The 24,649-nt window shown below is 39.9% G+C and overlaps 2 protein-coding genes across 3 annotated transcripts in view; one reads left to right on the top strand and one right to left on the bottom strand.

The window, feature by feature from the left end:
* Positions 1–260: 260 nt before the first annotated feature.
* LOC311034209 (sodium/hydrogen exchanger 9B2) lies at positions 261–16,496 on the top strand. Of its 2 annotated transcripts, none has more exons than XM_084042010.1 (13): positions 261–537; positions 1,812–2,094; positions 2,933–3,137; positions 4,096–4,266; positions 6,095–6,237; positions 6,495–6,622; positions 6,902–7,077; positions 8,631–8,737; positions 9,687–9,836; positions 10,456–10,564; positions 11,798–11,934; positions 12,359–12,587; positions 13,403–16,496. In XM_084042010.1, exons 2-13 carry the CDS (start codon positions 1,954–1,956, stop codon positions 13,462–13,464), a joined length of 1,758 nt encoding a protein of 585 aa, XP_083898136.1. In that variant the 5' UTR covers positions 261–537; positions 1,812–1,953; the 3' UTR covers positions 13,465–16,496. The 2 variants fall into 2 exon arrangements, with proteins under 2 accessions (XP_083898136.1, XP_083898137.1); XM_084042011.1 differs by having other exon boundaries at positions 12,359–12,542.
* The window catches only part of cisd2 (CDGSH iron sulfur domain 2), a 14,378-nt gene continuing 3,129 nt past the window's right edge, over positions 13,401–24,649 (bottom strand). The window contains exons 2-3 of the mRNA XM_084042028.1: positions 22,572–22,786; positions 13,401–16,576 (exon numbers count right to left, since the gene is read on the bottom strand). Of these exons, the coding sequence (XP_083898154.1) occupies positions 16,487–16,576; positions 22,572–22,786 (305 nt within the window). The 3' untranslated portion in view covers positions 13,401–16,486. The remainder of the gene's footprint in view (positions 16,577–22,571; positions 22,787–24,649) is intronic.

The raw sequence follows: 24,649 nt of genomic DNA on the forward strand, positions 1-24,649 counted from the left end.
TATTGTAGAAATGCTCTGTTAATAGGACGGTATTGGCATCAAAATGTACTTAAAGTACCAAAAGTTAAGGTACTCATTATGCAGCAGGTCCCATTTCACAAGTTTTCAAATGTATAAAAATCCTTTACTGTACTGAAAATTGGAAATACTCCAGTAAAGTAAAAAAAACAACTTATAAGTACAGTACTTGAGTAAATGTACTTAGTTACTTTCCACCACACCGTAGTTGCACTTCCACAAACTGTATGTAGGCTACATGCATGAACGCACGCACACATACAGACGATTGTTCCAACAGTTGTCTGGATGGACTCCCAGACCAGACACTCAGACAGTCTATGGAGGGACAAGGACAGACACGCCTGTCCTTTGAAGGATGCGCGCGGCCCCTGAATGGAACGGGACAGCTTTGAATCACCTCTAATCCCACTCATTCCCACTCGTTTAAACTGCCTGAACAACCGAAGCACCGCCGCTGTACTGTCCCGTGTGTCACGGATCTTAATGAATGTGTGATGACAGTCATTTACGACGAGGGTGAGTTACATTTTAATACAATTAACAGTACGGACATTCCCTTACGTTAGTCATTATGTGTTTTGTTGCTGGGCTGTGGTCCGTATAACTGGGTATTAATGGATAATGGTAATGTGTATTATTAGCCACCTATCCAAGTGTAGTAGTTACCTGTGTCGGGTTTTTCTTTTACAACGTGTTGTCGATGAATGGAACCAGGAAGACAACAAGACGATCCTTTATTTCATGATGGTACAGTATTAGCAAAGAAGTAGAATTCATTGAAGACGTGAATGGACGTTAATGCTAACAGTCAGCATGGCTGGCTGCTAGCTTAGGACAACGGTTAAGTTATTAGCTCGGTAATAAGTGGCATATGGTGGTGCTGTAAAGCATTGATTAGATGTGGGTCCCTTCCTCCACAATGGGATTAGCTAGCGTCTGTTGCTTTGCTGCTAACTGCTGTCAAAACATGACACATGGTCGTTTTAAGTCTATACATTGACTGACTGCTGGCACCCATGTTTATGCCTGCTGCCCGTGTGCCCTCAGCCCGCAGGACAGACATGGCGGCCTGTGTGGCATGATGCCCACTGCCCACTGTGGGCCCAGTGGGCAGTGGGCACCGTGCCATGCCACCAGCCAGACGACCACACGTGAATAAAGAGACCACACGTGAATTGAATTACCCTTGCATTGAATGACCCTTAATTGTTGACAAAAGGAAGCTGTAGTACGAAGTGGTGGAAAGTAACTAAGTACATTTACTCATTAAGTATGTGCTTAAGTACAATTTTGAGGTATTTGTTTTAGGAGAATTTCCAATTTTTTGTACTTTTACTTCTACTCCACTACTACATCTCAGAGGCAAATATTTATTTTCTATCGTATTGATACTTTTCCTTAAGTACAAACTTTTCCACCACTGGTAGCACGCTATTGTAACTTATCCAATAAGGTATATTGAATTCTATTTGCCTTGAAATAATTGGCTACGTGGCTAACTACAAGACCACTATGGCAATGGACAACTCATTTATTTAAAACACATTTTCACATTCACAATCTGCTTTGCACATTCTCTCCTAGTGGGTCAATAACCTTAACCTTGACTGAAATGTTTGCCTTTGGGACATAGGCCTATGTATGTTTTAAGTAAACTACTAGTGCATCACTCACTCTAGGGCATGTTTGCCAGCTGCCAGTTTTATCACCGGCACCTACAGTGTTATTCTTGTTTTATCACCGGCACCTGCAGTGTTATTCTTAATTCTATTTTCCCCACTGATACACAGGTGATATATGAATAGGAGCTTGTGGCCAGAGCCTTTTGTACAACACCGAAGGAACAGCCCATATAGATGGCCAACCACACCCCTTTAGTGGGTTTGCTGTGTTAGAAGCACAAGAGGACCAGAAATACTTGAGCTAAATGCCATGGAGGACACCCAGACCAAACCAGCTACACCTGAGGCCAGTCCTGCACCAAGCCCAGTGCCCAGTCCACTGCCCAGTCCCACTCCCAGTCCGGCAGGGGAAGGAGCTGCTACGACTGCTGCTAGTGCTAACCATGTAGATGTAAGTAGTACCATTGTGCTTATCTGGCAGGATCAATCAAAAGTCTTGAGGGACTTCAATCTGGACTTTGACAAGGGGTGTGCTTCAATAACGTTTATAAAAAAATAAAGAAAATAAAAATGTGTTCCTTGCTAGACATTTAAGTGCATTTTGTGAACATATATCTAACAAAGATATCCGTCCAATATGGGGAGATTCTAGACTTTGAGCCATTGTTTTGACCAAGGCAACAGGATGTCCAGGATACTATACAGTTCATAGGGTATTACGTTTATATCTTAATTCTAGACTTTGAACTATTGCCTTTACCAAGGCTACAGAGAATGTTCAGGATACCACACAGTGCATATACTGTATGGTGTGTTGTAATGTTCATATCTTCATCATATCTTCCAATTGATACGTCTGTATAACTGTGCAATCTGCTGACCAACAGCAGTAGTCTGTGCTCTAACCTTATGTCAACAGGGTAAGTCACTTCATGCGGGTGTGGAAAGCTTCCTAAGGAACCATTCTTATCATTGCTCTGATGTTTTTCCACAAGCAAAGCATTGTTTTGTTATTGTGACATTTTAGATTCTGTAGATGTGTCATGGCAATGCATTATTGATGCATAATTTCATGAGGCTGCTCAGCAACTAGGCTATTGTAGTTGAGTGATGCTAATGACCACGTGCATTTTACTAAATTGTAGTATCTGTTGTTTTATTTATAATGTAAAGATCTTATTGTGGGATATTTAGTGTTCAGCAACACGATGTGCATTTAAAAGTGGTGTAAGCGAGGGCAAATGTGTCTGATTTTAGTAATTGACAAAACATCCATTCTCCTACTCCAGCACCTGAGTCCGAACCAGATCCAGGTGGTGGTCCGTCGCTGCTCTACTCCAAATGTCACTGAGGAGACTACCTACTTCCTTCCTCGCAATGCTGCTATGGCGGATGCAGGCACCAACACAGAACCACCAGTGGTCTGCTGTCCGCTGATCCGCAAGTTTTGCCCATGTCCACCAAGAGGCCTCTTTGCCTCCCTTGTCACCAAAGGTAGGCACAGTGCAGAGGAAGACTATACAATATTGTATCTGAAAATATGATGCTCTGCTACATTAGCATTGTTGTCTTGCCAACTTGTTTCAACTTGTTTCAGAGGTGTTTTTGTTAGGGAGTGTTACTATGGAATAAGTAAGTAAGTAGCCTTGGGAACCAATGGTTCCTAAGCCATGTGGCCCATAGCTCAAGACCCTATCCTGTTACCATAGCATGAGGCAGCTTGATGTACAGTACACCCCCTGGACACCATGCTAGTATGTTGCAGGAACGAATACAAGAACACTCTCCCCAAAACACTCTCACCCCGGGTCAAATCCGGCGACCTCGGAACGGTCGTCAACAGGTATTCCTAAACATAACCTAAAACTATGCCTTAACCTGCCCTTATTCCTAAACTTAACCTCATTAAAACTATGCCTAACCCTGAACGTATTCCTAACCTTAACCACAGTAAAACGAAACAAGAACCGATGGGTGCGAGTGGTCCGCGAAAGAAATGGGGGCGAGTGTGTTTTGGGGGCGAGCATTCCGGTTACCGCAGGAACTTACACCCAATACAGCCTTTGATGCTGAGTGCCAAGTAGGGAGGCATTGGGTACCACTTTTATAGGCTTTGGTATGACTCTGCCGGGGATTGAACCCCGACCTCCTTGTCTGAGCTGGTTACTATGGGATAAGGGCCTGGAATTCTCATGTAAGTGATTTAAGTGGTCATTACTGTGTAACATTTAGCAGTCCTGCAATTTGTTCCCACCTTTCTACAAGCTCTGGATCTTGGAGTTTGGAGTAATACAAGCATGTTAGTGTTATAACTGACAGCCTCCACTTGGCTTTGACTGTCCATGTGATGTATTGTTGGGATGAAATAGTCAGTTCTGTGTTACATTGAACCAATTGCAAGAAGTACAATGTCAAATGGATAATGCTTTCCCTAATCTCTCCCTTCATCTAGTTCTTTTGGCTGGTGTGCTGTTTGGAGTGGTGTGGTCAATCACAGGGAAGGAGTGTCTCCCGAAAGGCAACTTGTTTGGCATCACAATGGTTTTCATCTGTTCAGTCACTGGAGGCAAACTGGTGGGCCTCATACGTTTGCCTAAACTTCCACCCTTTCCCCCACTTCTCGGTAAGGTTCAGATGACTGGCAAGGATATTTACGTGAAGATGTTAGTGTGATATTGTCTTCTTGCAAAAAACAAAAAACAAATCAGTGAGCTCCATATACTGTATTGGCACAAAAGGGGCACACAAATGTATATATGGGCATAAAAGGGACTAGGGACTGACAGATACGGATCGGCGGTAAGACGTAGGTGTGAGGAGGGCTGCCCGAACCTCTAGTTAAACTGAAAACAGCATATCTTCACAATATTTATTAATTTGTTCAAAGTTAGCATTGCGAAAACTTTGTACACGCTAACTGACTACTGATTCATCCTACTGTAGATGAAAGGCCTCTCTGTGATATCAAAAGGGTGTGATAGTATGCTAACAAAGGTGGGAGAAGAGTACTCACTGATTAATCTCTGATTCCATCCATCCATAATGTATATATTAGATTTAATTTATTTTATCAGCCTAAAAGATAATTGTCCTTCTAAATTGGACACGTTACAATAGTTTTTTTGACCAAAAATGTAATATTATTTGAATAACAAGTTATCACCAAATGTGGAAAAGGATGACAAAATACAATTTGTATAATGATAAGAATCTGAATTCATGCCCTGGCCATGCCCAAGTTAAATATTCCCTGTTTACCCAAACTGATAGGGTTCCACCAAGCGCTATTCATTGGATATTTGTAAAAAAAATAAAATAGATTTCAATAGAAGATGGTATGAAGGACTCCTCTTTTTCATTAACATTTTCCATGTTACACTTTGCACTGAGCCCCAGAATAAGCAGCCAACTGCATCACTAAAATGGGAATCAAAGCTGTGCTGGACCTGAAACTTGAACCTCACTTTGCGGTAGTTTTTGGCAAAGACTGCCTAGAACAGCGGTTTTCAATGAGACAGTTGGCCTCCACTTAGACAAAACTCAGGCAACTATCCCCCCACCAACATCACAATCACACAAAATGTAATAAATGTAACTACTTAAATGCAGGAAGTTACAGTTCAGCATGAAGTCAACATGCTCCTAAGAGTTGTGCCACTGCCAAGTTTAAGTTTACACACGTATGCAGAGTAACGGAAGATGAATGAGCACGAGAGTGCGCAGTAGCTGAGTTGGAAGTGCTCCTCGTTCCATTGTTGGTTTAGCCAAACATTTTCTAGATAATACCAACCGTCACAACCATTGTCACGTGACTGCGGGCCTAACTACAGTAATGTCTAGTTGATCATCTGTACCAGCTGTACTTAACCCCTTTCTTTTAATGCATCCATATATCATCATGGTGTTTCTTTATGCCTCACTGGCAATGCTCTGGCACCTCAGAGTTTGAAAATAAATGGTCCAAAGAATTAGCTTTTTATCTAGTACAGATAAAAAGCCTGTTTTTGACCTGCCTGTTGGTTAAGATTAGTCTCACATTTTTACTCCATCTTCCATTTCTCCATGTCTGTTTTGTTTAGATTTCAAACCCATTAAATATGACTTATTGAGAATCCATAACATCACTGCCTTGATCGTAAAAGGTTTCTTAAAAGTTAGTATCAGTTTACACACTTTACACAGTTTACACTCAACAGACATTTTTCCTGTTGAGGACATGGCAACTGGTATCAGTGCTCACAATTTAACATTAACAGGCATTTGAGTCTTGAGTACATGTTATCCTCCTCAACAGGGAAGTTCATTTTTGAGCAGCTACAGTACATGTTACCAGACATCTGGTGAAAGTTACACTGGCTCTCCGGCTGTGTGAGAGAGAGCCTGAAGAACAAACACCTGTGTTGTTGCAAAAGTATCACCTGTCCTCTCCCTCCCTCTTTGATACACTACAGGAATGCTGCTGATGGGCTTCCTGCTGAGGAACATCCCCGTGGTAACGGAGGCTGTGTATATCGACTTCCGATGGTCCGCCTCCCTGAGAAACATTGCCCTGGCTGTCATTCTGGCAAGAGCCGGCCTGGGATTGGATCCCTCGGTATGTCACTCAGATTTGGAGTGGACATTTTGCTTTCATAGTCCCCTACCCCAAAGCAAATTTTAAGTGATAATTATTATTATTTATTATTGCTGCTATTATATATATTTTTTTGATTGTTTTAGTAATGCTGCTACAAAGCTGTGTTGAGGAACCAAAACCAAAAAAGGACTCTTGTGTGCTAGTACATAAGATGTAACAACAAAGGATCTTGAATCTTATGTGCTGGTAAATGAAGTATTTGCATGTGTTCTCAGGCTCTGAAGAAATTAAAGGGTGTTTGCGTACGCGTGGCAATGGGGCCCTGCTTGGTAGAGGCCTCCGTCGTAGCCGTGGTTTCTCATTTCCTCATGGGCCTGCCCTGGGTGTGGGGCTTCATCCTGGGGTAAATACAACATTATGCTGATACTCTCTTTTCTACTTCTCATTTCTAGTGAATGCCACACTCTTGTGTTGCCATGTGCTTTAGTACATACTCTGCACAGAGTAAGTTACTCAGTTAAATATCAGTTAACCACATTAACAGTGGTGTCCATATTTTGGGCATGTGTCATTATAGTTTATGTAACTATTAATAGAACAGTTCAAAAATATTCGTCGTACGACAAACTATATTGTGCTTAGTGGTTAAATGAATGAATAAAGTGTGTGTTCAACCCTGTAGTTTTGTGCTTGGTGCCGTGTCTCCGGCCGTGGTGGTTCCCTCCATGCTGATGCTTCAGAAGGACGGCTACGGTTTGGAGCAAGGCATCCCCACCCTCCTTATGGCGGCAGGCAGCTTCGATGACATCCTTGCCATCACTGGTTTCACCACGTGCATGGGCATGGCCTTTGCCACAGGTGAGCAGGAGGAGGAGTTGTCTTTGTGTTTTTTCCATGTGAGAGAGTGAGAAGAGACGGTTCATTGAAATATAAGCAGGGCTGCATGCAATTCAATACCAGTTTATCTCTTGGGGGAGTGGCCTCCTGCAGAGCAGACCTCAGTGAAGTAGAGTCAGCGTTGACAAAATGCCAAAAAAACCACTGATATGAACTTTGTCACAAGCTCAGCAGGGGGAGTCAGTGGCTCACTCCTGTGAGATAAACAGTGTCATTGTTTCCAGGCTTGAGGACTTTACAGTTTTTTCTTTTTTCGTGAGGGCTGCACACAGAAAAAAGAAGAAGTCGGAATCGGTTTATTGGCCAAGTGTGATCACATTCATTCACCACATACAAGGGATTTGCCTTTGGTGCATTGCTCTCAGACACATACAGTAAGGGAGACCTTTGTTAACCCTGCAGGGCAGGGCCTGCACATTTTGGAAGTCAATCATAGCCAATTCGAATGGAATATGAAAACACTGACCGATACATATTGATCACATGACTCCAGAGATAATGTGTACCAATGTGTGTGAGTTTTTTTTTGACAAAATCCATTGGAGTAGTAGCAAAAAGTGAAAACAGAAAAAAGAACAAAGAATCAAGGGGGGGAACAATTGGACTGTACGACCTATGGTTCAAGAGTTATAGGTCAAACATGAAGTGGGCTGTTATAGCGCCACTATGAGGCCATTTTGCAGCCGTTCGGCTTGGCGTGGATCATTAATGCATTTAGGCCTACAGTATGGTGGCAGTACATGGAAAAGTGGTTTTACTTCATGCTGATACTGAAAACTAATTTTGCATTTAGGATTCACACTGATGAAAGTTGTCCTCATGTTGTGGCGACAAAATGTTCAGCGATGTCTCTGTGTACAGTATGCATAGCATGAGTGAAAGAAGTGTTGGTCAGTTTCTGGAAAATGCTGCTCCTCAGTTCTCAACCACTTTAAGACAAGAGTAGAAAAACTGTCAGTCCATAATCATCATGCACGATGAAGGTTGGATGGAAGAAACGTTGCATTAGTAAAATTGTATGTAAGTGAAGAGTGTGCGGGACTACTATAACGGTAACTCTCCTACGTACCTGTCCAGGGAAAGTAGGTGTGCACAAACACATTATCTATAAAACTTTTGCTATCATCACCGCTGTGTGTGCTGCTGTCAATTGTTGATTCTGAATCTGAAACCTTTAGTCTAGGTCTTGTTCTTTTTGATGGATTCATAAATCAATCAGAAATTATCTTTTGCGTGGCCATGTTGCTCTTGTGCTGTTGCATGTTGTTTTGCAACATGAAGACCAAAATAAATGTATCTCCTCTTTCAATTTCCAACTGGACTGAAAATATGGAGCCTAAGATCGACTTTTTTTTATTATTTAGAGCTGTGAACCTGCAGGTCCTCTACCGCTACAATCGGCCAACGGGTGCTGCAGCACCCTTCGCACCCCTAATTCCCACAGCCTTGCACACACTGGACAGAAACTGAGTTGTTATTAATGATGCATCATGCTGCTCTTTTCAACCCTTCAGGAAGCACATGGTACAACCTGCTGCGAGGCGTCCTGGAGGTAGCTGGGGGCCTGGTTGCTGGGCTTCTCCTTGGCTTTCTCATCCAGTATTTCCCCAGTCGTGACCAAGTATGTGAGCTCTACCCGACTACATTAGCTGGTTTGAGTATTATTTGTCCAGACCGTGTCAAAACCAAGTCTATATTGACATACAGTATACACCAGGGGTCTTCAACAAGGGGTCCGGGACCCCTAGGGGGTCCTCAGAGTTACTACAGCGAGGTCTCCAAATATTTGCGTGATAGGAACCTTTTTCCCCCTTTTTTTGCCACTTCAACCCTAGCATCCCTATTCTGAGGCGAACATTAGCCGATCACAACATCTCGCGCTGCGAGGCGTTGTGAGCTTGTAGATGGGCTATTTTTTGGTGTAGAGGGGGAAAAAGAGCAGACCAAGTACAGAGCCAAAGGTCAAGTTTACTAAATATTTAGGGTAGTTAAATATCTGAAGATACATATTAACATGAATCCACCCTATTAATAGAAAAGAAAAAAAAGTCAACAGTGATGATAGTGTTGTCAAACAAGCCTACGAAGCTATCTATAAAAAGTTGAATCTGCAACACAATAATATTGTGTACAATATGTAGTGTGGGTCCCTGCTTCATCTCTCTCAGCAAAGACCCCTGGTATACACTGTAATATCCTGAGAGTTAATTATGCACTAAATGTTACACGCTAAATGTACAAATGTAGTTACAAATGGATACATTAACTCTGTGGAATGGACTGTGCAGATTTGAGATAATAGTATTATGTTTTATATATACAAAAATGTTTTGTAGCTATATTTAGTTTTAATTTAGTTTCTGACCAATCTTTCCAATTTTGAATGAAGTGTGTCTATTTCAAAAGCTGATATTAATTAAAATTCAGTTGAACTGTTTCTGACAAATCAGTCGTACTGTGCGGATGTCATCAACTACCTAATCACACGCCTGTGGACATACAGTATAATCAATTATTGTATTGTTATATATTGTGGAATGTTTTTTTTTCCTGTTTTACTTTATTGCTAGAAACACTTGGTGATGAAGCGTTCCTTCTTGGTGCTGGGCCTGTCTGTATTTGCCGTGTTTGGAAGTAACCAAGCAGGGTTTCCCGGTTCTGGAGGCCTCTGCACCTTAGTGTTGGCTTTCCTGGCTGGCCTGGGCTGGGGTAAAGACAAGGTCAGCAATAACACATACTGTACATGCATACAGATTCAAAAGGAAAAGCCACATACCAGCACAAAATTTCCCTTCCTCTTATAGCTTCCTGTAGTCTCTATCTCTATGAAAACAAGTTCCTAGTTCATATTAGTTGTCAGTTGTTGTTAGCTTTCTTCAGAAATCCAACAAATTTCGAATGTCAGAAAAGGAACATTTTATTAGCCGTTGTGAAAAGCCCACTATATATTTTATCTGTGGCAATGGAGTCTGCTGGTCATCCTACCTAGTGTATATGGAGAAAAGACAACCTTACTATACTGTATGCTAAAGGTCCTTACCCACCGGGAGCATTTATTTTGTGCAATTAATTAGCATTAATTTAAACTGCTGTTTGTGTTATGAGTAGCCTACATCCACACAGAATCTAACAACCTTTAGTCTTCCTATCCACGCATGACCATGTCTATTGAGTCCAGCTGTGCTTTAATTGGTCTGTTACTTACTTGTACTCCCTGATAGGCATGGTGCAAATGTTGTTTTGTCAGCTTGTGTGCTGATCCTACTTACTGCAGGGGTTCACATCTTTATTTATTATTGCAAAGATCCAACTGTGTGTGTTTGTATGTGTACTGTGTAGGAAGCTGTGGAGGACGTTGTGGGGATGGCCTGGGATGTGTTCCAGCCACTACTATTTGGCCTGATAGGAGCAGAGATCACAATCTCACAGCTGAAGGGACACACAGTTGGTAAGATCATACAGGCAAACAAATAGACTGATATCTTAGGATGTCTGTGTGTTACCATTGTTGGAGATACACATATTTGTGTATGGATGCAAATCTCTTTACATAACCACAAAACGGAAGTCATAATGATTCTCTTTTATATTCACAATGTAAAGAAGGGTGCATAGTCTTACAGGCCTGTTAAAGCAAGAGCCAGGCCAGATATAACAGGAGGCTGGATTTGATCATAGTACACAACATAACAGAGATATAGATGGATGGATGGGTAGGTCGGTAGGTAGGTAGATAGGTAAGTTGGTTTGTCGATCAATAGGAGGGGTGGGACCAAAAAATCAATATCACGATATATCGTCGTACTCCCTCTTATCGCATCGTATTGATATGCTGGCGACAAATATTGATATTTTTACGATATTTTAATATTTAGAAAGCACTGTCCAGGTTTATATAAAAGAAATCATGCTATCGCTTTAATGTGTCCAGCTTTATATATTTTCTTCCTGTACATTTTATTTGCACAGGAGATTTTAGTGAGATAAATCTTTTACGATTTCAGAATAGATTATTCCAGATTTTTGCCTTTTTATGGGCATTTTATCTTCTTCAGTCTTCTTCATCTTCTTTCAAAGGCTAATGACAGCAACACAGTGCAATGCAAGTTCTAAAATAATTTCCTACCGTACAAGTTTATTCTTCATCTCCAAGTGGCACCAAACTCTTTAGGACAGGTGCTCCTCATGCATTTTAATGATTAATGGCATCGTTTTAAGTAACAATGTAAATGTAATTCAATGTAATGAATGCCTACTAGCAGAGGCAGTGAATAATAGCAGATGTACATGCTCACAACTCACAAGCTAGTAGATAGGCTATTTTCCATGAAGTGATTTAGTGTAGAGAGAAAAAAGTAGGGGGCCAAGTATAGACTTTCCCCTGGGGGACTCCGGTCAACGAAGAATAATGTGATTTAAGTGGTTAATGTGGTTAAGTAGGCGTTGTTTAGTTGGGGTCTGACCTTCATTTTGTTTATAAAAATAGGACCCCCCCCCCCAAAAAAAAGAAGAAAAAAAGAACACAATGTATGCAGACACTTAATCTATTACCTCTATTACTGTTTCCGTTCTTGCATTGAAGATTATTATAGTGTTGGCACATGTGTTATCGTTTCATTCATTCATTGTCCATCTGTTTGGATAAAATTATGACTGGACTCCTCTTATCCCTATGTCTTAGGTCTGGGCATAGCTTCTCTGCTTATTGCCCTGGTGGTTCGACTTCTCTTCACATTTCTCTGTGTGCTGTTTGCGGGCTTCAACTTCAAGGAGAAGGTGTTCATTTCCCTGGCATGGATGCCCAAGGCCACTGTCCAGGTTTGGAAGTTTATCGACTATGGCCCAGATTATTATTTCCGTGAATATTAAAATTTCATCTTGGCTATTTGGGATTGGCTAGCCAGTTAAGTATTAATTAAGTCTTTGTAAATTGATCCTGTTTGGCACAATATGTGCTAATGAAAAGCTTTCAGTGAGATAAGTAATCTTTTATTTTTTATTTTAGCCTATGATGTAAGTATAGCATAACTAGGGGTGCTGGGGGGTGGCCATTGAAAATGAATGAATATTGATGCCACGTTATTCATATAATGTAATTAAGTCTGGGACATCCTCTGGAACGTTCCCATAGTGCTTTCACAGAGGTTCAGTTGCGCCCTGCACCCCCTGGTCAAAACTACTTCCTGAATCAAATGTTTGACATTTTATTACACTCTGTTTCATGTTTCCTTTCCACCCTCAGGCAGCTATTGGCTCTACAGCATTGGACATGGCCAGGGCTAATGATGATGAGATATCGCAGGGGTATGGCATGGATGTGCTGACTGTGGCGGTCCTGTCCATCCTTCTCACAGCCCCCATAGGAGCCCTCCTCATAGGCCTTACTGGACCTTACTTGCTGCAGAAACCAAAGAACCAATCCTGGGGTGAGCCAGTCACTGTCAAACACAATTTATCAGCCTTTTTCTTAGGTAGGTACAAAACAGCACAATACGATACTATGACCCCACACACTCTCCCTTTCTCCCTAATATGTTTTGGATTAGTAAACGTCTCTTGCCCACCCTAGCTTTGTGATAGCTTTGTCCCATCAGCCTTTTGTTTTGGCCTACCATCCTTTTAAAAACATGTTAAATTAACATGACATGACTAAGCAGTCTCCCAACAGTCATCACGTCTGCACTCCCTGCTCTGGCAAGTCCCATTATTTTCATTTGATATGACTGTTCCAAAGCAGTAAAAAGCAACTAACATCCATGGGACAGCAAAAAGTTGAAAATATATTGTATTAACCTTTTGCCATGGCGTGGCATGGCGTCATTAATGCATTGAGTGCAGCATGTGTTAGTGACTTATGATTTCCATTTTTAAGAAAACATGGACAGAATGGGACATATTAAGTGATGTCATGTTATAAGGAATTTGGAGTTTTTATTTGTCTGTAGAGTAGACCATCCACCTCCTACACACTTCTGTGCCTTCCTTTACAGTCTCTTCCTTCTGACCCTCATCATATTAAATAGACCTACATATACAGAAATAAATATTTTGCTTAACAATACAAATGTCATGAAACATTGATAAACTATGAACTATACAAATAGGCCTATATAAAAATGTTGACAAAACGGTTGTACCAGCTGTTTATCATGACACGGCTGCAGTTTTGTGGTTATTGCCAAATTTGCAACAGCCCTTATGCTTTAGATTGGTTAGGCCAATAGGTGCTGGTGCTGCCATTACTATTGATGCAATATCTGTTTTTCTCCACCATCTTGAAATACAGGGACCGCAGCAGGAGCTGAAGGTGACAGTGAGACTCCCATAACCTATGAAAGTACCCTCTGACACCATTCTATCACCAACTGTGAAACCAAAAGACCACAGACCTTCATGTAACTGTACCATGTGGTTATAGTGGAGCATCTTCTAACCACGTAGTGGCCCCCTATGTTTCTTTATGTGTTTTTGACAATCACTTCTTGGTGCTTGACTTGGTGCTTGCTGCTTGACATTCTGCAGGAATACACATCTATTCATCATTATACCATGGCCATGCAAAATGCTATCCGTTAAAAATCATATCGAGACGCCTCAAACGTAGTTCCAGTCAACTGTTTAATCATTAAATCAACGCTATACATTAAACTGCATGCAACCTCAAGAAACCTCATGTCCTTTACCCAACGCCACCCTCAATCATGAATCATATTTCCACACAAGACATCTTATAATCTAATAGGCACTATTGATTTTGGTGCCTTTCCCCTAGCATCATCCTTAGACCAAAAGTTCCACTTTTCTTCTGTTTTAAAGGCACTTTGTAGCTTTTTAATTATGGTAATTTATTTTATTTAACTTAAAAGCTATTGCTATTGTTTGCAATAATATGGTAATCCCTCAGATATACAATATATCCCGCACCAACTCTGGAACTAATAATGACTTATTTATGTGTTATAAATGTCTACCAAATAAAAGTGTAAATGTTTGTTATGGTTTGTGTTTAAATAAACACAAACTCAATTTTCCCCCCTTTGGAACGGGGCCATTGTATAAGCGTTGCATTATGCACTCCGTCCTGAATCTGGTGTATGAAAATAATGGACTTGGCGGGATGGAACTCGATTCAAGTCATGGAGATCTTCACCTCTGCCTTGTGCGTTACATTCCTACAGGTATATCAGGACACCTTGTCGTGCATTATACACACAGCAGCTCTGGGTTGTTTCTAGACTTTGTGTACCAAATAAATAACACACAGTATGTACTTAAAAAGCTAGTGTATTTTGCCCTATATGTGGTACTTTGCGGGATAACGTAACGTAATGCATCGTAATGAATGTAGCCATATATTCCACTTGGTTACACTGAATCTAAATCTAGCCAATTAGGCCTTCTGCAATTAGTGTGGTATTTCATCAAATGGTTTATTTATAAATAGATGCGTCCTTGCTATATATTAGCAGTATTTATTTTTACATGACATGGACATTATTTTTACAGTATAGGAGAGCCATATTGTGTACACTTGTTTTGTTCAAAATGTAATGCTTCGCTATACATGAAAGATTACTTAAGTTTCTCTGGCTGATGTTAAGGCCTCCCAAGAAGACTGGGTCAATAAGTCATTGAAGATTGACAATCTACAATCTGTAAAATCAAACTATCAAAATATGATTCAAGCAGTTCTTTTTTATTTTAATTTATGTTTTTCTATTTTATTGTTTGGATACATTGTGTAACTATTGTGAATTCAGTTGTTTGTCTTTGATTGCATTATAAGGCGTCCTGTTTTAGCAGTTTGGGATGGTGTGAATAGAATTCTGTTTAGTTTTATACATAAAGAAAAATCTTTTAGCAAAAAAGATCTTTTAGCAATAAATTATAAAAAATACATGGAATAATTTGTGTGTTTGCAATCTGTACGTATATTGAACCTGAGCACTACATAGCCATCAATCTCATTTACAGTACATTCAATTAAGTTGTATTTATCAGTTAGATTTGCATGTCATATTAAATTATATTTATATTACCTGGTCAAATTCTAAATGGTACTTTAATTAGGACTTGCCTCCAACACTGCTACTAGTCTGTTATTTGATTGAGTTGCAATTCTCCTTTGTCTCTCAAAAGGTTGAAGAACATAAACCAGGCCATTATCTCTTACAAAATATGACGAGCAACGAAAGGACTTTATTATTGTTCATTATGAAAATATAGATCTGACAGATTATTCTGATCTTTATACAATATTGTTCATAAATGAGGGTAATCATTTCAACAGGAAGGCAAATTAACAGTTGTTTTGACGTTGATAACACATGGGGAGTTAGGCACATATTTTGATGTTGAGGAAAAACTATTTTGTAATAATTGGATTCTGCTTAAGGGTGCAGTGGTTGAAATGTCTTAAGGCAAATAGTTGAATACAAGTAATGAACATAACATTGCAACATATTAAGTAGTTTCCCATGCACACAATAACTTAAAGAATATTTCATGACCTGTGAGTGTGCACAGTAATTTAGCACATGACAAGCAAAGAGATATGAACCAGAATATGAGTGAGGCTAAACATAGTTTAGCAGCTGAGAAAAATACACAATTGTAATACAGTTTAATGATCTAAAGCCCTGAACTGAATGGTTTATCAAATAAAATGTACGTTATGGTTGGAATTTTGTATTATGTCATGCTAAGCATTTTATTCTTGAAACCAGACAGCACTTGGAATATGTTGGCATATAGTACAGTACTGCACTATAATTAAAGCAAGTTGGCCATGTATTGCTATACATTTTATTCAACCGTTACCAAATGTTACTGTTACAAACATACTCCCTTTCTAATGGGGTTGCATTAGTGAGGTTACTTCATTGCTACAAATGCCATGATGTCATGGCAATTAATTTTTAAAAAGTTCCTTAAATGTGGTCCCAGATGGTTTTCAAAAAGGTGATTGAATCCAAGACTCCTAAATTGAGAGCTACAGTAATACAGTGCAAAGTTCTGTAACCACAGTAGAAATGGCTATTGAACATCAAGTGAACCAACACAATAATTGAACAAAGCATCTGAAAGGACCAGTAACACGTTTTAACCCAAGGTCATTGCACACTCACTATCATTTAAGAACATAAAAATACATTTTCACAATGCAGAACTGGGGAAATCTTGGATTTCAAGTGTGACCAAAATGGTATGCACTATGCAGGATCACTTAAAAATTGGAATTCTGCATTTTTGATCAGCACACATTAACATCTGAAAATATAGAAACCAAACCTTTTCTAAATAAACAAAAAACAAACAAAAAACAAACATTTTCATAAGAAAAGAAGGCGAAGGTAGTGGCAATGGTGTATTATAAAATCTTCTTTTTGAGTATGAGTGGACCCACGTTGTCTCCAGTTAACTCATTGTGCTTTATGTGCGACTTGTCACAAACAGGAAACTGAAACAGGAAATTCAACACAATATTAGTAAGAGTAATATACAGTACATTATTGATGTAAAGCGGTTTAATACTGTAGTAATAATGAATACAAACGAGTTCTAAATTAAGCAGAATATTACATTTTCTAAAAAGTATATTAAGGCTACAAATCTACAAAGTAAGGGCTACAAAGAAACAAATCTAAAAGATATACATAATATAAAAATATGCTTTAGATAGTTTTTGAGATGCACCTTCCCATGGTAGAACAAAGCACAACCATTTGTTTATTTGATTTGATTCATGGCTGGATCCTCCCCAAATATTGAACATTTTTGATTCTTCATAAGGGACAGTGTCTGCCTTATCAGATGTATCTCTGGGAATACTGAGCGGAAGGCAACCACATTTGGACAGATTGTTCACATGGAGTTATTGTATGAAGTAAAATATGTCATCAATACTTTTGTCCATATTTGAAATGTATTAACTTAAACAATGAACTGTCGGTGGAAATGTAATATTAAAATAAAGATCCAAAAGGTATGCATGCAGTATATACAGAGTGTCTGTCATTGTTAAAGTAAGGAGTCCAATCACCAAAATGTCATTTATATGTACATGAGACTGTTGTCTTATGATAAAAGTAGGTTTTTGTCTATTCAATTCATCACTTCAAACACACAAAATACAAAGGAGGCCTATGTGTGTAAATGTAAAGGACCAAGATGTGGAGCAGTGTTGGAGATGCAGGACCAATGCACCATTGCAGGTCAAAGTGCCAAATTACAGGAGGTACTTGAAAAGCAGTGGCAACAAGGCTGCACGTTCTGCTTTTGTTTGCAATTACCTAACCAGCTCTGTTCCACATAGACTAACTGAGGAACAGATGATCATATTGGCCAGAGGTTTTGAAGATGCACAAGAAACCAAATCCAACAAAAAGGAAAGAGTGGAGACTGAGAGCCTAGCCGACTTGATAAGTGACCAAGAAGAGACGGACACCAGGACAGTGCTACATGCAATTGACCTCTCCAAGAGACCCACGAGTCATCATGAAGTATGATGACCCTGATGTCATTGTGTTGCTATTGTATTATGCAAGTTGCAGCTTCCGCCCTAATGCACAATGGCCATACCCTAGAGGCAAAACGAGGTTTGTTGCCAATCAATACAATCTCTGAAATCTCTTGATACAATGAGAATGTTTTCTTTCTTTCAAAACAGGAAAAACAACTGCTTTCACTAACTTTTAGAAGTAATTGGAGGAACTGAAAGGTGTCACTTTCAGTTCCTCCGAAGTGTCACTTCGGTTTTTACATCACATCTTGAGGAGTGCCTGTATCAAGGTGTTAAACACTTACTTGCATGGCAACTAGAAGAATGAGAGTGAGACTATGAGAGAGAGAGGGTTCACTCTGGATGAGGGGGTGGGGAGATGATATGCGTGAATGTAAACACAGAGGCGTGGATATGGGCTTAAATTAGTGCCAATAATATTTTGTACTTGTAAAAATAATTTGTATTTGTAAACACATTTTGCATTTGTAAAAAAAATATTTGTACTCGTAAAAATAATATTTACTCGTAAAAATAGTTTTTGCATTCGTAAAAAAAATATTTGTACTCGTAAAAATAATATGTACTCGTAAATAAAATATTTGTCTTCGTAAATAAAATATTTGTATTCGTAAATAAAATATTTGTATTCGTAAATAAAATATTTGTCTTCGTAAAACAAAGTTTTGTATTCGTAAGATAAAAATGTGTGTTGTAATTGTAGAATTACATTTACATTGAACATTGTGACCAGAAAAAAACAGCAGCTTGCTCGCTCGAAGATCTGTTCTACGGATTGCAAAACTTTATTTTTGGCACTCTGCACTTCCGGGTCTGAGCCAATCACGTGAGGCCTTTTCCACTACCCAATCATAAAGCTCCATAGGTCTCCATGGCAACATGGCAAACGGGGTTGCCATGTTGCAACCCCAAGAGTTTTAACTGCAACATAATTCCATTGCTCAGGAAATAAACAACGGATTACAATAATATAACATTCCCTATAATCAGTAACATGTAGGTGATACCTATGTCTATCAAATATGGTTTTATTGAAAGGCAATCAAAGGCTAGATCGAGTTTAGAAAGCAAACAGGTCATGTCTGGGGGCCTCAGTGCGGCTGCAGAGTTTGATTGAGTGTGAGACTAGGACCCACATGCCATATGTCAAAATGAGCGGCTTCATCGGGAATCGTGCGTGTGTATTTTGCTAAGAGATTGGTTACACAGTTTAATTGATATTAATTTATTAGTGCATTAAATTTCCCCATCCACTTTGATGGGAAAATAAAAAAACTCGATTTCAAGTATTTCTTTTTCAGAAACTGTAAGGGCTAGAGTTACAAGACTTGGAGGGGAGGTTCATAATTTATGAACCTCCCCTCCAGTCGGCCTCATGGTGGCGCTATAAAAGCCCCCTTTACGTTTTGGCCTATAACTCTTGAACCGTAGGTCGTAAAATAAAAATCTAACTCCCCACATAGGCCACGCCCATTTGCGGCAGGAAAATGTTCTGCCATTTTGAATTTTCTTCAAAACACACTTTTAGCTCCTCCTCCCACATATTTTGTCCAAATTTCACAAAAATCGGTACACATGATCTCTGGGCCCATGCGATTAACATATCCAAACGGCATTTTCATAATCCTTACTGTTCGTCCGTAAATGGCTTCCAAAGTTAGTGGGAGGGGCCTGTTTTACCAAAAATGACAGAAATCACGAACGAAACGTCCGGTCAATCCCAAATTTAAATCACATGTCGAGGGTGGTTTACTCAACGAATCCCCAAAAGCATTTCCACTTTGACCCATAGGGGGCCTCACAAATGCACAAAACGTAACCGTTTGATGCAAAAACATGATTTTTGGGGGGAACAATCCTTTCAAAATGTAATAAAAGCGATATCAGGAGTGACGTGACAATATGATTGGCCCGTTACATTTGTGGGAGGGGCCTATTTATTTAGTGGGAGGGGCCTATTTCTTAAAATCAAAACAGCACGTATCACGAAGGCAGGATCCGATCGGCACCCGATTCGAATGGCACGTCGCGCGGCCTGCGACGGTATTCCTCCCGGCGTATCCCTCGAGTCCCGGCGGCCGAGACCCGCGACCGGCGTCGGTGCAACCACACTTTGCAATTTCCCAGAATTGCTACGCGTCTAGTTTTTATTAAAGTTGGAGACCTCGCACGGTAGTGGAATGTTCGGTCTATGAGCAGAGCAGCCCGCTTGTCAAATCGTTAGAGAGGGGGGAACAAGTCACTTAACACTCTGGACCACCCTATAGTTGCATTACCTAGTTACTTTTAGTTAGCAGAAACAAAATAGCAGTTTCATGTTTTTGGTAAAAAATGACCTTTGAGAAAATGACGTGAACAAACACGGCTGTATTTGGGTAGGTTCTTGAACGTTAAATCCTTGTGTGGTACAGCTGAGATCCAAGCCATACTACGTCTCTTGAATAGCCTACATTGTTAGCCTCACACTGTATTCAATCTTGAAGAGGAGAGCTGCGACAGCTTTCTCATAGACCAGCCACACATGTGCAGTGTGCAATGATCACTATGTAGTCGAAGTAAAGAAGTTAATGTTTACAAACACAAACCACCGTCACTCTTTAGTCTTAAGCGTGTCTCTATGTACAGTCTGACCCCTCAAGGGCTGTAGCATCGAAAAGGTGGGCGTGGCGAACTTTTGGTAACGCTATAGGTCAGTAGCAGTGCTGTCAAGCCTATAATGCTGGAGGAGGAGGGGGTGGGGGCTTTTTTGTAAAACAGGCCCCCCCCGCAAATTTTGGAAGCCATTTATGGAAGAACCGTATGGACTATCAAAATTCGGTTTGGAGATGTTTATCGCATGTGTCCAGAGATCATGTGTACCGATTTTTATGAAATGTGGACAAAATATGTGGGAAGAGGAGCTAAAAGTGTGTTTTGAAGAAAATTCAAAATGGCGGAAAACCTATCCTGGCGCAAATGGGCGTGGCCTATATGGGGAGTTGCGTCATGACCCAAGGAATCTAGGGGAAAAATAATTTTATTTTACGACCTACGGTTCAAGAGTTATAGGCCAAAACGTAAAGGGGGCCTTTATAGCGCCACCATGAGGCCGACTGGTTTATTTCTTTTTTTGATAATTTCGGATTAAATTATGAACCTCCCCTCCAAGTCTTGTAACTCTAACCCTTACAGTTTCTGAAAAAAAATACTTGAAATCGAGTTTTTTAATTTTCCCATCAAAGTGGATGGGGAAATTGAATGCACTAATAAATTAATATCAATTAAACTATGCAACCAATCTCTTAGCAAAATACACGCGCACGATTCCCGATGAAGCCGCTCATTTTGACATATGGCATGTGGGTCCTAGTCTCACACTCAATCAAACTCTGCAGCCGCACTGAGGCCCCCAGACATGACCTGTTTGCTTTCTAAACTCGATCTAGCCTTTGATTGCCTTTCAATAAAACCATATTTGATAGACATAGGTATCACCTACATGTTACTGATTATAGGGAATGTTATATTATTGTAATCCGTTGTTTATTTCCTGAGCAATGGAATTATGTTGCAGTTAAAACTCTTGGGGTTGCAACATGGCAACCCCATTTGCCATGTTGCCATGGAGACCTATGGAGCTTTATGATTGGGTAGTGGAAAAGGCCTCACGTGATTGGCTCAGACCCGGAAGTGCAGAGTGCCAAAAATAAAGTTTTGCAATCCGTAGAACAGATCTTCGAGCGAGCAAGCTGTTGTTTTTTTCTGGTCACAATGTTCATTGTAAATGTAATTCTACAATTACAACACACATTTTTATCTTACGAATACAAAACTTTGTTTTACGAAGACAAATATTTTATTTACGAATACAAATATTTTATTTACAAATACAAATATTTTATTTACGAAGACAAATATTTTATTTACGAGTACATATTATTTTTACAAGTACAAATATTTTTTTTACGAATGCAAAAAATATTTTTACGAGTACATATATTTTTACGAGTACAAATATTTTTTTTACAAATGCAAAATGTGTTTACAAATACAAATTATTTTTACAAGTACAAAATATTATTGGCACTAATTTAAGCCCATACGTGGAGCTGGGATCTCGGGGGAGGGGTTCGGGGGGACAAGCTTGGAATCTGTGTGTCTGTCTCACGCATAAAGCACCATCCGACCGGTCGACTTCAAACTTTTAGTGTGTACCGTATATTGCTGACGACATGCAAGAGCTAATTCAATCAGACTGGCAGTCGTCCAGAACTGAAAATCCAAATATCACTGTATCTGTCTGTCTGAGTGTGTCTGCCTGTATGCCCATTATAGGAGATCTCCGTATCTGTTTGCCTGTCTCTCTGTCAGTCTGTCCATATTATGCCCATGTATGGAGATCCCTGATGTCATCAATATTTCGTCATATACTGTAGTACTACTGACATCATAGACTGGCCTGGCTCCAAGTACTATAATGGGTGCTGCACTAAGATCTCTGACGGATATTGCCTTACCGGAGAGGCATGCGTTGCCAACAGGCATCGTTCCCAACGGGCATTGCACTAGTTGATTAAATACTTTATTTCATGCAATAACTGTGTATGGACAATACTGTATGTCAACATCTTTTTGACATTCTGGTCAATATAGAAGAAAGATAAGCAGATGCTGTCTTTTTTGATGAAGCCTACATTTTCATTTCATTTTAGGTTTTGGGGAGGACTAAACACCAACCAAATAAACAAAATATTTGTATCCAACATCAATTTAAAGTTCTGGGGAAAAAAACAGCAAAAAAACATGGTTGTGGTTTGTTCTATAGGGGCCTTAGCTCCTTTGCTAGTTTTGTCCAATATATTTCACACTAATGGCAAGATTAGTGTGGCATTGACCAACTATGTAATCAATTGCAAGAACACTTTAATGCTATCTAACGTTCTGTGGAACTTACAGTTTTGGAGCGCCAGCAGCGACAGTAGCAGACGTTTGCGCTGTTCAAGTCCTCTATGTCAATCTCATTAACCACTTTGGGGTTCTCTTTCTGGATCTTCAGGTTGATAAGGCTATCCCTCTGCTTCTTTTTCTTAGGCAGGAAGGGTCGAATGGTCAGGTAGCCCAGCAAGGCAAGGATACCCAAGAGAGGCAGCAACCGGAGCCACTCTGACACTAAGAAAGATAAACAAGGACATAATTATGTTTACACAAACAGATAAGTTAAAGCTTTTTTTTTAACATAGCTTTATTCTATATTCTTATTAAACGTGAAAGTTCTCGACCAAACACCGTCATGTTTCCCAGGCCAGCAACATGCATGAGGACCTACAAGAACAGGGTGGTAGAACATGCTACACGAATTTAGGATGCATGATCACTGTGTATGAAAAATGTCACCGACCACAGACCTGTGACCAGCAGACAAGTACATTTCTGGTGATGCAGACTTGCAGAGGATTAACCATTGTCATATGATGTTACAATGTTGGTTGTGAGTGGGGTACGGTTCTTTGAAGCTTTGATTATATTCTTATGATCACTTAAATACTTTAATTAAATGGCATTTGATGCCAAATCAAATGAGACATTTCTAATCTCATTACAGATTTATTTCCATGTGAAAGGCAAAGTATTTGTCATGCCCACGCCTGTCGCCCTCATTCCAGAGATCCACATCTCCAGTGTATTAACCACTCAAATCTGTCCTAATCATTCCCTACTCACCTCACATCTTTTCCCCCAGAGACCTGGTCACTCCACATTCCTCTCACTTGTCCCTCATTAGCACTCCTTGTACTAATCATCCACTCCCTTTACAGTATACTGTATACCCCACTGTTTCAGTTCACCTCAGGCAGTATCGTTTTAATTTGCTTCAGGTAGTTTCTAGCCTCCCCTCATGGTTCTGCCCATAAATAACTCTGTACTCTGACTTTTGTTGCCGAATTCTATTCTTCCCTTTTCTTTTGAACCTCAGCTTGGACTTGGAGTAAAATAAACTGTTTGCCTGCACTTGAATCCTGCCTACTGAGTACGTATATCATTACAGTATCATCACATTAATATAATATTATAATCATATTACAAGCTAGAATGGATTTGTCTAAAATTGCCAACGGGCATTTCAATTAACTCATCTAGAATTAAAAACACTCGTGACTAGCCTATTACTCACATCCAATACGAATAGCACTTCAGGCAACTTCTAACTTCAAAGCCATTGGAATTAATCCTTGCACAGCAATTATTCAAGCATTTTATGTTTCCAAAAACCTTACATGCCTTAAGTTGTCTCAAACAATTTTATGATGCAACTAGAAAAAGTGCTCCTCGGAGCACAGGTCTCCGCCAGGTCAGGTAGGTTATTGTGGCCTCCTCGTGGTGCTATAATAGGCCATTGTGAAAAGGGTGCCATTTCTTCTTAGGCCTTGCACGGCAATCGGACACTGCATTCATGATTTGAGACATTTTGTTCCAAAAATGTGTTTTGCTAAATTAGACCTGCTGGTGTGGCAGTATAACAGGCCAATGTTAAAAGGGTGGCATTTGTTCCTCAACATTGTGTGAATATGCGTGCAAAGTTTGACCGCAATCGGACAGTGCGTTCATGATTTGCAGAATTTTGTTCAAAACAAGCCACTACTGCAAACTTTAGATGTCAATCTTAGCCAATGAAGATGGAATATGAAAAATCAAACACATCCGTCTTCATCACATGACTATGGAGATCATGTGTACCGATTTGTGTGGAATTTGGATAAAAAGAGTAATTTAAAAAAAATGTTTTACATAAGTCGGCCTCCTGGTGGCAGATATGAAAAATGCAGTACAAAGGTTTTCCTTGACCTCTAGGGAGTGCGCATAGAAAGTTTTACACAGATCGGTGCTGTTATAGGTAAAAACATGAATCGGCCTGTTATAGCGCCACCATGGGGCTGATCTGAAAATTTTCAAGTGGCATTTCTTCCTCGGCATAGTGGAATTACGCGTGCAAAATTTCACGGAAATTGCATGCTGTGTTCATGATTTGAGGCA

Source organism: Gymnoscopelus microlampas, assembly GCF_963454915.1.
Source record: "Gymnoscopelus microlampas genome assembly, chromosome: 2".
Lineage (NCBI taxonomy): Eukaryota > Metazoa > Chordata > Actinopteri > Myctophiformes > Myctophidae > Gymnoscopelus > Gymnoscopelus microlampas.

What these genes read in the sequence shown, in the direction of transcription:
- LOC311034209 (XM_084042010.1), top strand. Translation starts at nt 1,954, where the DNA reads ATGGAGGACACCCAGACCAAACCAGCTACACCTGAGGCCAGTCCTGCA. An exon ending in CTAGTGCTAACCATGTAGAT is followed by an intron (nt 2,095 to 2,932) that starts GTAAGTAGTACC and finishes CTCCTACTCCAG; the next exon opens with CACCTGAGTCCGAACCAGAT. An exon ending in TGGGCTGGGGTAAAGACAAG is followed by an intron (nt 9,837 to 10,455) that starts GTCAGCAATAAC and finishes TGTACTGTGTAG; the next exon opens with GAAGCTGTGGAGGACGTTGT.